At 40.5% G+C, this 15332-nt stretch overlaps 2 protein-coding genes across 2 annotated transcripts in view; one reads left to right on the forward strand and one right to left on the reverse strand.

Moving 5' to 3' along the window:
- LOC122661034 (basic form of pathogenesis-related protein 1-like) lies at positions 1 to 556 on the forward strand. Its single transcript, XM_043856337.1, has one exon. The coding sequence runs from the start codon at positions 33 to 35 to the stop codon at positions 522 to 524; it is 492 nt and encodes a 163-aa protein (XP_043712272.1). The 5' UTR covers positions 1 to 32; the 3' UTR covers positions 525 to 556.
- Positions 557 to 5589: 5033 nt separating this feature from the next.
- The window catches only part of LOC122661821 (lysosomal Pro-X carboxypeptidase), a 39706-nt gene continuing 29963 nt past the window's right edge, over positions 5590 to 15332 (reverse strand). The window contains exon 10 of the mRNA XM_043857335.1: positions 5590 to 5796. Coding sequence (XP_043713270.1) covers positions 5657 to 5796 — 140 coding nt within the window. The 3' untranslated portion in view covers positions 5590 to 5656. The remainder of the gene's footprint in view (positions 5797 to 15332) is intronic.

Raw genomic sequence — 15332 nt, forward strand, 5'->3', positions numbered from 1 at the left:
GAAATCTCTAAAGTATTCTCTCAATCAAGAAGATGGGTTGGTGCAGGCTTCAAAGTGCACTAGTTGTAGTTCTCTTGTGCCTCAACGGCTTAGCTCTGATCCCTCATTTTCTCGCACAAAGTAACCCACAAGACTACATTGACGCCCACAACACAGTCAGAGCACAGGTGGGTGTTGGCCCGATGACATGGGACAATGAGGTAGCAGAGTATGCTCATAAATATGGCACTCAGAGGGTTGGAGATTGCAATCTTGTGCATTCTGGGGGACCCTATGGGGAGAACTTAGCCATCGGCGGTGCCGGCACCGACGCCATCAACATGTGGGTCTCAGAGAAGCCATACTACGATTACAGTTCCAACTCCTGCAAAGGGGATGAGTGCCATCACTACACTCAGGTGGTTTGGCGTGACTCTGTTCGTCTTGGTTGTGCAAGGTTGAAGTGCAATAAGGAAGATGAGGAGTACTTCGTCATTTGTAGCTATGATCCTCCAGGCAATTATGAAGGCCAGCGTCCTTACTAGCTGATGGGTCTGTTCTAATTTTCTTGTTTTGAAGATCTAAGCATTCTAGTTGGAACCAAAAACAAAGAAATCTAAGCAGTTTAAATTTCAATTCAAGTGCTGACTTGAATGTAAAATGGTTTGTTAAGCTGGGAATGACAGATGAATAAATCTCTACTGCTCCTTTTTCTCTCTTACTTTCTAAGTTCCATGATTCCTGTGTTCAAGCTTCTGTTTCATGGATCCTACTTGCTAGCTTCAAGATGAACTTCAATTTTTGCTTTTTCTTTCTTTTTAAAGAATTGTTTCTTGATTTGAATTTTGTGGCCATGTGTTGTTTTTTTGGACAAGCAAAGCTCGCAGTTGTAGAGTTACAAGAATTCGTCAATCACGGAGTGGAAATAGATCAAACTGTCATGTTCGAAACATACAAGCCCGTCTATCTCCTAGCTAAGGAGTGAGTGAGCTAAAGAATTGCTCTCACTAGAAATAGAATGGAAATTACATTCCCGAAAAAAATGACAAAGATATAGATTATGTCCTCCACCAGTGTTATGTCATTCACCTTATCATCATCCTCCATACATTTTTTTAAAGATTTTGTTTCTTGATTGAATTTTGGGCATATCATTCACCTTATCATCATAACATCATTTGGGGGATAATTACTGTCACTACTTTGTACTCATCCTATATTCACTCAAAGTCCTCTACCCTAAACTTCTTTCTTATTTTCATAAAAAACAAAATTTCACTTCTCTTTCTCTCTTGATATTTTAAAATCCCCAAATTACCCCTACTATGCTCCCATCTCCTAACGTATTACCTCCCAGCAGCTCATTCCTGCCCTGCCACTACCCGTTCCTTGCCCAGTGCATTTCCCTCACCGTCGCCCTTCCTCCCCCCCCCTCCTCTCTCTTGCTCTACCTCTTTCTCCCTCTCCCCATCATTGTCTTCCCCACCCCTGCAACTCCCATAGCCCTAAACCCCACTACAAATCTACTTGGCTCTCCTTTCCGTAACTCTCGCTCGCTTGCTACTTTATTGTTTTTTTTTTTTTATTTAATCCGAATATTACCTAGAATCCGAGCTGGTCCCTGAAATTTTGTTAATAAACTAACTAAAAAGGAGAATACAAGGGGGGCATAACCCGCCTTACCCCAACCCAAAGAGCCTCGCTCTCTCACACATCACAGGAACAAAAAATTGCTTGACAAAATAATTTCATTCTGAAGATTGATAAATCACCTCGCTTGCTACCTTATTGTTGCTCGCCACCTCGCTCATATCGTTGTTGTTGCTGCTGCTGATCTCCACTCTCTCTCTCTCTATTTCCTCCTCCACCTCCCACGGATTATTATCCTATTCAATTCCTAAAGCTTGGCAGTGCGGCAATGCTAGGTGAAGATGTCGACATGTGGCAGCTCAAACATCCAACGATCCGAGCTCATTAACTATGTTGAGCTCGGACTATTGGATGTCCGCGCTGCCACATGTCAAAATCTCCACCTAGCACTGTCGCATTGTCGAATTTTAGGGAATTGGAGAAGATAATTTTCCCACCTCCCACTTCCACTGCAACACCTTTGTCTAATTTTCCCCTCCCCTCCCTCCCTCCTACTAGATCTGATTCCATTTTTTTTTTAAATCACATGATGGTGACACGTGTACATCATTTTGTAACGTGTTATCCATGTGCCCATTTTTTCTCAAATCACATGATGGTTACACGTGTCCATCATGCTGCTACGTGTTGTCCATGTGTCCATTATTTAACAGTTTTCGGGAAAATGTTTTCTTAGCCGCCAGGATAGGGAATGTGCTAGCACTCTATCTCTCTCCTCCTCACATGAAATGATCCGACTGTCCTCTAACATATGATACCCCTCCCAAAATAACCCTTCCCCAATAATTTTTTTTAATGGATGGTCGAATCAAGGGAGGGGGGAAGGTAACAACCAAGAGACTCGAACCAACGACCTCCTAATGAGGGATGGGCATGAAGCGCACCACAACTTACCAATTGCACTAGACAGCTGTTGTTACCTACGGAGGTTTGTACATCATTGTTTAATAACAGCAATGGCAACGATTACAATGTTTCAGACTTCAAACCTTCCTTTGCTAGCTTAATAACGTACTCTTAGAACATAGAGAATCTCCGATCAAAAAATTATAATCCATCAAAAGTGCCAAACAAATCGATTGATAAATGCACAAGAAATTGAAGGGAATAAAGACAACCTTGATTATCTTAATGCATGTCTCCCTTGAAAAATACAAAACAGATTATTCAAAACAAAACAAATCCACCTAAAGAAAGCACTTAAAAAGTTCTTATTTAAAGGGAAAACACATGATAGTAGTAGCAGTAGTAGTAGTTTAATTCGATCAGAGGATGGCACAGGTAGAAGAAGAGGATGCAACAGAATCGGCGGCAGCGCCGGGAGTGACGCCGGGCCATTGACGGCACTGGCAGCGTTGTGCATCAGGGATCTGCTTATACACAGAGGCAACGTGCCTTCCGCATCCAGCCCATGTGGTTTTCGCACACGAAGAACATTTCACCGCATAACACATCTTCTCAACACACAGATTTCACAAAGAAATTCTTTTCTTAATTTGTTGTTTCGCTACCCCTCTCTGTACCTTAACTTTCCTTCTAATTGCCCTTGAGTCTTGAGCAAGCTTCATGTGCTTAGCTTCCCTTATATAGCTCTCAAGTTTTCGTTAATATATGGTTTCCATAGTCGTTTCTTCAAATTTGCGTCACACCGCATATAACTATAGACAATGGACTTTGGACCCTTAACATTCTATGGAAAGACTTTAGAAGACTTAACCAAAATAAATGTATTTTTTAAGGGAAGACTTTGAGGTTTATAATTTGATTTTTAATACATAAGAATTTGGTGAAAGTTTTTTCTTTCAACCCAAAAGAGCGAAGAAGAATTTCTTCTTGGGATGTGATTGGACTCTTGGATCATCATTACATTCTTAATTAAATCGATAAATTTATGGTTTACTAACTCGGTCTTAAGAACTTTGTTAAAAAGAGTAGTAATGTCAAAAATCAAACTGACCCGATTGATCCGATAAATTCAATATTTTTGTACACTTTTTTTCCCCCATATATGGAAATATCAAGATCGGACCGATAGATCAATAAAGAACCGGCAAGAAACCGTTAAAAATAAACGATAACAGACCAAAACTGACCGGATCACAGTTATCAGTTTAAGTTAGGTTTTAGTAGACCAAACACTTTCTCCCTTCAAATTTGATTGATCCAATGTATGCAAAAAACCGAAAAATTAATTGGTTGAATCAACCATTTGACACCCCTAGGAGGAGCATTACAAAAACCAATCAATTGTTTGGAAATTAATTTATATTTTCCCACCAACTATTTAACTGCAATTGCAATGCCTCCCAGACTCTATTTGCTTATTTGGAGGAAAAAATCTAAAATATTTCCAACTTGTGTAACCCTGGAAATTAAATAAAAAAGGGGAAAAGAATGGCATAAATACTTCAACATAGCTAAATGAAGGAATGATTCTACGATATGAGAATTCACACGCCACGGCCACACACGTTTGTCAAAGATATTGTATTCCAACTTCCAATTCACACGCCACAGGATGACGATCATGATCGTTTTACATTCACGCACAATCTTAACCTTTTAATTTTGAGAAAACTTCAAAATATTTCATGAATTATTTTGAATAAATTGTATTTAAGGTATCTTACGTTCGGAATATTATCATTTGGGTATCTCATGTTTTCCTGTCCGAGAGTGCGACTCCTGCACATTTGTAGGGGCCAATGGAAAAACACGCAAGGGCATCAAATGGGTTATCATTTGTACATTTCATGGGGAAGGGCAATACTTGCATGCCCCCCCCCCCGGGCACCGCCGCCGCCGCCATGTCTCTAGGCGTAAGAAAAGGTATTCTTGCACCTTCTCTTTCTTACATAAAATAACCTCCTTGTCCTCCATGTATGAAACTCTCCCACCATACCTCATTGGTGCGTTCCTCTATGCCGCATGCTTGGAAAACCCCCTCCATTTTTATCAAGTTAGTTTTCATAATTTAAAAAACAAAAACGAAGCTTATATAATATTATTATTACTACTAAGGGGGATGGGGGGAAGGTAACAGCCAGAGTTTTCATAATTTCTACCACGCATCTCCAAATGAAGACTGATCTGCATTTCTCCTTCTAGAACCTCAACCAGAAGTCAGCAGAATTATAATCCTCTGCAGTACCGGCAGGACGGCGGTGCACATCTGGCGGCACAGCAGAGGCCACGTGTGCCATGTGTACCACCTGGCCTCTGCTGTGTCATCGGATGTGCACCACCACCCCGCCAGTACTGCAGAGGATCCTGGTCATGGTCTAAGTCTGTCTCAAGACCCAAATGTCTATCCAAATTCCAAAATGAATAAGAAGCAAAGCGAGCTTCAATGGACCGAATTGGCAGGCTTGACCTCCATGAGTCTATTGACTGCTTCACTTTCAACTAGCGTGTTTAATGTATTGTCTATTAAATTGTCAAATACTTGAAGGCACTTGTGCAATTGTGATTAGATCCTAACGTGGCAGTTTTAGTACTCTTAAACTCTTTTAACAGCTGAATTAATTTGCTTGAATAACGACGTTTTACCCCGTAGAATCTCCAAGCACTGAATTCCATAATTGCAACTCCCATGAATGGGCCAGCATCTATTATTGATAATTGATATCAACCATGCGTTGAGCATCTAGTTTCATGTATCAGGTTTGGAAATTAATACCTCATGTTCTGGCAGTCTTAGCTCATACAAACAGAAATAATAAGCATGATTACGCCAGAAGTTCTCTGCTTCAAGTGGATCTCTCGTCTCCGGTTTAACGCTCTCGTAACACACAGGCTGAAAAGCACTGAGAAACTCAATACCATCAACAATCTGGTAGTAGAAAATCGCTGGTTGGTTTGTGTAATGTCCTCATTGTCCTTCAGCAATCAAAGTTTATTTGGAGCGGCAATGAGTTGAGCAGAAGACACAATTCAGCTTCAAACAGTGCTTACTATATATCTTGGTTGGGGGACTGGAAAGTGCCCATGCATCTACATACCTAACAATTGCTTAGGATCTACAGCTCTACATGCTGAATGATCTGATCTTCTCCTGATAATAGCTCTTTATCCAGCCTGCAATCAGCTGGATTTCTGATGCCCTCTGCTCAACCAACCAATCAGGATCCTCAGTAGTTGAAGCACGCAAATCTATGTGATGGGCTCCTGAGAAAGAAAGCAAAACTTAGTGCTATTATTTCACTAAATATATATACAGATAAAACATCTCGGATCAAGATTATTGTGCAAGAAAGTATAGCTATACCACTTTGAAAGGGGGAAGAAAAAAAGGCTTAGAGAAGTTTTTATTGTTTTGAGACTATTTACCAAATCATGAAGGACAAGACAAATAATGCCAAGAACAATCTTGCCCAAAATACTCAAGGTATTGGAGTAAACTTGGAGAAACAAAAAAATAGTCTCGTGGACACATTCTGGTAGAGTTTTGTAAGGCCATTGAGAAACAAGTTCAAAATTTCGGAATCATATAAAATTGTTAGTACTGGACCGACTCTTTTCACAAGTCAGAAGTGTCTCTGCTCAGGCATATCTACAGTGCATCTGCGGATGGGCACAGCTAGCTTTGCGGATAAAATCCTCTCCAATTCTTAGATCTAGCAGTGCGGTGCAGTGCTACCTTCAGCGATTGACACATGGCCTGAACAGATCGTGTGGTTCACATTTGTTTGCCCCAGATAAGTGAGTCAAACCCGTTTTCCTTACCGGATCAAGCAACAACCCACCCAGACGAACAAAATTTGAACCAAGTTCTCCACCAGGATTTCGCCGTTGAGACTCTGTTTCCTTCATGTTCTATCCCTCACTCAGCTCTTCTATCGCTGCTAATTCTAATACGTGTCCCTCCGATGGAAAACTATGGAACCCCACGGTGATTCCACAGCCACCCACTACTACGGATACTACGAGTTCTCACAATACTGCCACTGCCACTGAAGCTCCAAATATTGATCTTGTGGTTGTGTTAGCCAAGTTCTTGAATCAGAATCAGAACTCTTGTTTCGATCCAGGGCTATCTGCAGAATCGCCTGGTCATGACCAGGTGGTGGAGGTGCATTCACCTTTCAGCTTAACGGGTTCCTCTTCCAACCTTCCGAGTCATGAATCAGTACAACCCATTCAATTCCCAGAAGAACAATTAGCCCATCAGGAAGTTCACTTGACAGGAGATTTAGAATTCGGATTGAAGGACCAAGCATGCAGGATTCGACAGTTCATAGATTCTGGTCCCACCTGTTACAGATTAGAAACAATATTGAGCGACGAATTCAATCAGGGCATGGCTTTATGGTCAGAAATTGCTCCGGCAGTAGCGGTGTTTCAGAATTGTTCATGACAGACATCGCAGATACAAGGGCTGGATTCCATCGCCCCGTCGCCAGCAGATCATCATAATTTTGCGTGCCATCCTAATTTACCATTCAACGATCATTAGAGTTCTTTGATATGTCGAGCTCTGGTGTTTTCTCATCAAGGTCTTAATTGTATCAAGTCTAAACACTACTCTAAACATACAGATTTTTTATTTTTCTTCTTGATCTTACCATTTAATACTTGCTGTACGGTGGGAAAAGAACAAACTTTGAATCTCCATGTAAGAGAGAGAGAGAGAGAGAGATCTACTTTGTATTGAAAAAAGAAATACTAATCTTAATAGAAAATGAAAATAAAACCCACCACATTCTTCTGCAACTATACGTTTCACCGCTCATCTCTCCTCATGCAGGTCTCATAAACTATTGAAGAAAATCTTTGGTCAGATCATCAAAAGCCTTCTCTTCCTCTATTAATGTCCTATGAGTTCACTAGTGTTTATTTGGGGGATTTTTTATTTTTCTTCTTGATCTTACCATTTAATACTTGCTGTACGGTGGGAAAAGAACAAACTTTGAATCTCCATGTAAGAGAGAGAGAGAGAGAGAGATCTACTTTGTATTGAAAAAAGAAATACTAATCTTAATAGAAAATGAAAATAAAACCCACCACATTCTTCTGCAACTATACGTTTCACCGCTCATCTCTCCTCATGCAGGTCTCATAAACTATTGAAGAAAATCTTTGGTCAGATCATCAAAAGCCTTCTCTTCCTCTATTAATGTCCTATGAGTTCACTAGTGTTTATTTGGGGATTTCGTTTTCACAAGCTGGGCAGAGGAGGTCTGGAGATCGTTTCGTCTGAAGCCTGAACCTCGAAATCGTAGGGAGATGAGGTGAAATCCCCAAATTTTTCGCAGGGAATGAACTTCACGGGCGGGTAAACTGTGATCCAGCTCACATAATGGGTTGCAATCAATGGAAGTGGGCAAACAAATGTGAGCCGCACGATCTGTTCAGGTCACATGTCAATCGCTGAAGGTAAACACTGCACCACGCTGCTAGATCTAAGAATTGGAGAGGATTTTTATCTTAGCTTTGCCATGTCTAAAGGGTGATTTGGTAATTCCGACTGTTTGGTATGTGCGTAATGATCCGGATTGACCATGTGTAAAATTTCATATCCAATTTGCCTCCCGTGTAGGTCCATGCACCCTATAGGTGGTCTTTAATTTTTCAATGCTTTGGTTTGCCACTTGGCAAATTCCATTTAGGCTGAAACGTTGACATGTGAGTAGGGGTATCTGGATCTAGCTGTCCATAGAACTGCAGCTCCATTTGACTACCAAATGGAAAAACCAGTTGCTTGTCCACAAAACCGAACTCTTTTTGTTACACCCGTGCCCAAAATAAGCCTAATTTGAACTTTTTATAATAGGTGCTCCTCCGGAAACTGTCAACACTGGAGACATATGGGCTATGGAAGGATTCCAAATGATTGATGGTAAGTGATCGGATGGAGTAATTTTAACCTTCAAAATCATGGTAGAATATCACCATTATATAGTGTACACACCCTTGAGAGTGAGTAAGAACACTAGAGAAAATCCAGTTTGAACAGTACAACATTGACCCACCGGTTGATCATCACAGGCTGATAAATGATCTGCCTGTGACCATCAGCCGGTGGAATGCTGAACTTCCCAGTATGTAGTTGTTGTCTGTGGGACCCGGTGCTTCATGTTAGGCCTTCCTTCACATGTCCTGTTATGTTATAATATCCATGTGCGACTTCGTACTCAATATGAAGTCAAGGTTGTGGGCCTGCGAGGCCTAACTGAGAAAATAATGAGTTTGGTCAGGTTTGGGTGCGCAGGCAAACATGCCTCAGTGGCCCTTGCCTAAATAAGGTAATGAGCCTTTGTTGGGTCATTATTCGCAACACCAAAACCGTGGAAAGGAAAGAAGGGAAAGGAGCCCAGACTACTTCAAGCCTGCTGTCCATACTTAGTACCAGGTAGGAGCACTGCTTCTGTCTTCTCCTCTTCATTTCTGCCGGTTTTACAAACCTAGGGTTTAGGATTTTTGGCTAGATTTCACTTGAAATCCAGTGCTGAGCCCTATGGCCAGTTGGTGTGCTATTGTTTTAAGGTACTGCACCCTCATGCACACCCCCAACCCAGCGATAGGCTGAATCCCCAGTGGTTTGGGTGAAAATAGTCAAAACCTAGGTTTTAGGGTTTCAATCGGAGATTCAATCGAATCTCCTATTCCGTGCGGTGAAACTTGATGCGGCTTGGTTCAAAAGATAGGTGGAGTGATCCCTTACAATCTCTATGGAACAAAAATGACCCCGGGATTGTGTCAGATGGAACTGAAATTGAAATCCAATTCTCGGACTGTCCACCGGTCGATCACCACCAGTAGATCTGGATATGCTTGTGGGTTCTGGCAGATGACAAATTTGAAAACCAGAGCTTCTGCTTCTGTCACCGTCTGATCAACCACTGATCAATCAGTGCCTTCTACCGCTGGGTTCCCAGAGTTGATTTCCAATCTGTCCTTTTGGGAATTCTTTGGGCATTCTTTCAATGCTTGATCTAATACTTTATAAACATAACTTGGTCAGAGACAATCTACCGGTGAGGTCTACTAGGGAGTCGCTCGAGCTTTGATTTTGGGATTGAATCACCAAGTCTTTGAGACAAGATAAGTGGGTGTGGTTTGATTTAATTTCTGGAGTATTTCAAATTCATAAATGTTGTGTGATAGAGACATGGCATCCATCATTTTGTTCAATAATCTTAACAATGCATGTTTTAATTTCATAATCTCATTATGCATGTTTTGATTTTATAACTTCACTATGCATGTTTTAATCATTTTATATCTTGGTTGTATATTGTGTTTGGGAAATGGGATACAGTGTGGTTGAGGATGTTCTGGTACTGTGATCGCTATGCTAATTGTGTTGCATACATGCTGCATTAGACATAGGCTTGGAAATGGGTTGCTGTGAGTTCGATGTATAATTCCTATTCTCGACCGTATTCGCCATACTAACTGTATTTCAATTCTTTACTGTTGTAATAGAAATGCCTATTGCATAAGGCTTGGAAGTGGGTTGCGGTGTGACCGAGGTCTATCCTGGTACCGTATTCGCCATACTCAATTGTATGTGTACGTGTATACTTGAGGAAACGGGAGGACGATGTGGCTGAGGGTATTCCAGTACTATGATCCCCGACCTCAAGTTATATGTATATATGTGATATATTGTCATGGCATGTAGACATGTGGATAGGACAATTGACCCTGTGCTACGGTACCATGGCGTCGGGTTAACTATCAGGGGTTTGTTGGGTGACCGAGGCACATTCTGGGAGTGGTAGGCTCCCCCCGTAACTAGGGTAGTATCGTTGGGTGACCGAGGCACATTCCTGGACCAGGGGTAATGCGTAAGGGTGTCAAAATGGAACTAGAACTGACCATTTACGAACAAACCGAACCACATCGCAAAAAATTGATCCAGTTTTGATTTTATAGGTTCTCTTCCCGGTTCAATTTTGATTTGCACCACAAAACCGCGGTTTTAAACCGAATAAGAAACCAGAAAAAACCGAATAGAAACCGGTACCTCTGACTCGAATACTAGCCCATGCATCAATTGAATTAATTAATAACATATAATTAATTTAATAAACAACAATTATTGCATCATGCTTGAAACTTAAAATAAGTAAAATGTCTTAGGTTAACTATATATTATATTTGCTCAAGTATGAATTGAAAATGATGGATGATGTTAAAATGGATTAACAACTACTTTCTAATAGAAAAAATTGTTTGTTTATCATGTAACAGTAGAGAAGAAAAAAAATGGAAATACGAAGAATAGGAAAGGAAAAGGACAGGTGAAAATGGGAAGTTTTTTTTTTTTTTAATCACATAGGCATGAAAAATATGATTACTGTGGGAGACCGGAAGAGAATGGGGAAACACGAGAATATAAAGGCCTTGAAAACCGATGTTGTCTTCATTACTGTTTCCCAAAACCAACACTACACAAACTGCATGTAAACCGGTTGTGAATCGAATAACGAAAACCGAATAAAAATCGATAAAACAGGACCGTATGCAAAACGATTCTGATTTTGGCTGATTCCTATCCAGTTCGGTTTTGATTTCTCCTTATCAAAATGTAAACCGCACCGCAACCGAACTGAATAACCAGAACCGCACTGATTGACAATCTTAGTACTGCCTATTGTGTTGCAATAGTACTATTACCCTTGACTTAGTTTTGTTGTTAGGTGAATAATAATAAAATTGAAGCCATGCACCACATCATGGACTATATGTGTGCTTGCATGGCCCCATCCCCTCACTGAGCTTAGTGAAGCTCACTCCACGTGGATACCCCTTTTTAGATTGTGATGCAGATTCAATAGTGTCGTCGAGCACGGACAGCTCCTCCTCTATGATAGAGTATGATGGAGACTGATGAATACCAAAACCTGAGAGACATGATGCCGGTTGCGGATGACTACTGTGCTTACAATGTATTGTGATCGAAGACGCGGAGCCCACCATTTTTTATTTCTGATGAGTTTATACTACTTGATGTAATTATTATTATTTACGTTATTGTTAACTGTTGGATCAAGAATAAACCTGAGATATATAATATTTAGCACATTTAGTTTTCCCAACTATGAGAATCAGTATTACTATATTTTAGTCTTCCACTGTCTCTGATTATAATGATTCTCTTGAGTGTGACTGTGCCGTTAAGGTACTGTGTTTGAGGTCCTGGCAAGCTGAGTAGGACGATGGTAAGCATTCTAGTCACATCTCCTGGGTTACAAGGAGCGGGGTGTGACACTTTTCATAATACTTTTGGGAGTAAATAAATTCATTATAAAAATTAAATTATTAACAACCACAACAACTCCTCAACCTTATCCAACCAAGGTTCGTAATTAATCCAAGTATCGGACTTGGGATCGGTCAAGGCCGATACCGATCCGGATCGGTCAAAATTGTCCTAAATCGGCCAGAAATGACCAAAATCCGAGGGTAATCCGTTGAACATGGCCATGCCACGTCGAACAACTTTCTAGTAGTTTATCATGTATCAAAGCTACTCTCAAATCAGCTCTAATATGATCATTCCTTTGTCCTTCCTAGTTTTCCACCCATGCATCTCAACATCCTCATCTTCGCTACATTAAGTTAGCTGCCTTTCAAAGACTAGTAGCTGATCAGCTGATGCCGCTTTTATCTATATGATACTTCTAAACTACCCAACATTCTGCACCATATATCATAGCCGGTCGTATGACTGTCCAATAAAATTTGACTTTAAAGTTTAAATGAATATGTTGATCACACAACACTCCGGACGCACCTCTACACTTCATCCATCTTAGTTTAATTATCTATGAAACACCATCCTCTATATCACCTTCTTTATTTATGATTGCGCCCAGATACCTAAAATAATCAGTTTGCGGAATCTCCCTCTCATCAATTTCCACCACCTCATTATACGTCATAGTGTAACCAAAGTTACACACCATATACTCCGTCTTCGTTCTACTTATCATAAAACCTTTTGATTTCAAGGTTGATCTCCATAACTCCAACTTGGCGCTAATCCCTACTTTTGTCCCATCCACCAAAAAGATATCATCAGCAAAAAGCATACACTAAGGAACCTCATCTTGAATGTCTCTAGTTAAATCATCCATGATAAGCACAAACAAATAAGGGATTAAAGCTGATCCTTGATATAACTCAATTGTAATTGGTAATTCACTACCTTGACCCCCCAGATTGAATGTTGAGATTATACATTGAATTCCTGGTAGTAGATCCATAATAAAAAATAAGTGTGTGATTGTTCCAGAAGAAATGAAACAAAAGGTATGGTAGAACTAAGAGAGTTACTGTATGAGGTCTACTCAATGCTAGATGCAGAGGCGCATAATAGGTCGATATGAACATCATGAGATGTCCCGTAATAAAACCAATTGTTGTCGATACCCTCTTACACTTGTCACCGCACCATCATACATATCTTTAATTACATCTACATATTTACTTGAAACACTACTCTTCTCTAGTACTTGTCAAATTAACACTCCAGGGACTTCGCCATAAACTTTTTCTAGGTTAATTAAGACCATATGGAGATCCTTCTTGCAATCTCTAAATCTTTCCATGAGTCTCCTAAATAAGTAATAACTTTTGTCGTGGATCTTCCTGGCATAAAACCAAATTGGTTCTCTGTAATAGTAGTTTCTTGTCTCAGGCATAGTTGTCACGGCGTCACGGCGATCCAAGTCGGTGGAGGGGTGTCACGTCGATATATCGACATGTCGCCCACCATGGCGTGCATGGCGAGCATGTCGACCATGTTTTATTTTTTATTTTCTCTATTTTTAATGTGTTAATAGATGTATACTCAAGCCATGTTTTATTTTTTCTCTATTGTTTCTCAAGTTTTAAGAAGAAAATTCAGAAATCAAGAAGAAATCGAAAAGGGAAAGAAGAAATCAAAGAAATCAAGAGGGAAAGAAGACAGAAGAAGAAATCAAGAGGGAAAGAAGACAGAAGAAGAAATCAAGAAGAAATCGAAAGAAATTGAAGACGAAAGAAGCAATCAAGAGGGAAGAAGAAATCGAAGACAGGAAGAAGAAATCAAGAGGGAAAGAGAGTCAGAAGAAGAAATCAAAGAGGGTCGCCATGGCGTAGGTCGCCATGCAGCCCTCTCGGCCAGGACGCCAGACAACTATGGTCTCAAAGGGTTTCAATTAACAAAAAGTAAAAAGAAAAATAAGGTACAAACAAGTTATGTTGCTCAGGGGGAGAATTCACACGAAGTATACAACTCTATAAGGATATACAACCACCTCAGGCCTGGTTTGACAAGTTCTGTTACATTTGCACCCAACTCTAACCCCAACCTTGGTTGTAGGTCCGGAACCCGAGGTCATAGCTACCAGCACCCTGTGGTGCATTGACCGGGTGCTTGTTCGAGGAGAAGATACCCCAGTAGTGAAGTTTTACACGCTAGTTAGGAGACAAATACCTCTTCCATGCAATTGTACAGTCCACCACCAGATGTACAACTTCGGGTGAGTACCCCCCCCCCCTAAGTATAACTAATCCTACACATTTGCATATATTAAACTTGGGAAGCATGTTGGGGAGGTTAATATGCAAAGACATTAACAACCGGGGTGATTCGACACTGATTCAGCAAGGAACCACACTCAGGTCAATGTTAGATCGACCACTCCCATCGACCTGAGTGTTGTACTGGACAAATCCCTGTCCTGTGAGTGCGGGGTCCGGGGTCACAAGTCAAGGATCTCGTTGCCGTGTCCCAAATACCTAGTAGAGGTTTTCCCCCAACAATATGGTTAAGTGGGACCCGGGTATCGGCTCGTGCACGCGAGAATTGGAAAAATAACCTGTTTTGGGCAATTAGGACCCTTAGCCAAACAGACCCTAAGTCCCTTTTATATAAACCAAGCTTAACTCTAAAACCCATTTCTATTGTTGAAATCATTAGAAGAGAAAGGAGAAGAGGCTTGGACTGCCAAACTGAGGTAAGAACCTCATTTCCCTGACTCTCTCCTTCATTTTTACTATTATGTTTTTCCATGAAACCCTTGCTAAAACCATGCTTGATCATCCATTATTCAATTGTGTGGGTAAATCCATTGTAGAACGTCATCTTTTGCTTCCAATCTCGAGGTAAAACTCAACCTAATCAATTCCTATCTTCTAATTTTTTTCTTAGTCTTAGAATTAAGTTTATTTCAGATTAAAGCTATGAAAATTACTATCTACCATGCCTAAATGTGAATTAGTTTAAAATTTATGGAATTGAAACCCAAACCCTACATGCATGGTCAATCCAAACCCATTAACCTAAACCTAATTCCGTTTTAACTTAATTTCTAGCCAATCCCTCATCCTATATGCTAAATTGAAGCATTTGGAAACCAATTCCAGCCATGCATGGCTGATTTGATAAATTTGAACCCAACTCATCTTACATGTTCAATTTCCATTTTCAAATCATTGAAACCCACCTTGTAGATCCAAATTAGAGTCTCAAGTATGTAATTTAGATCCCTGCACATCAACCCTGAAGTCAATTGGATGAACTCAAGCAAAAACCACCATTTTTCTTTGAATTTTTGCTGCACTATTGAGTCAGGTCGATGACTCCGGTCGATCACCCATCTACCTGAGAATGCTGTCTCAGGAAAAATAATAAGCTTAGCTTCTGCTAACTCAGGTCGATGACTCCGGTCGGTCACGACTGACCACTCCCATCGACCTGAGTTGCT

The sequence above is a fragment of the Telopea speciosissima genome, chromosome 5 (assembly GCF_018873765.1).
Source record: "Telopea speciosissima isolate NSW1024214 ecotype Mountain lineage chromosome 5, Tspe_v1, whole genome shotgun sequence".
Lineage (NCBI taxonomy): Eukaryota > Viridiplantae > Streptophyta > Magnoliopsida > Proteales > Proteaceae > Telopea > Telopea speciosissima.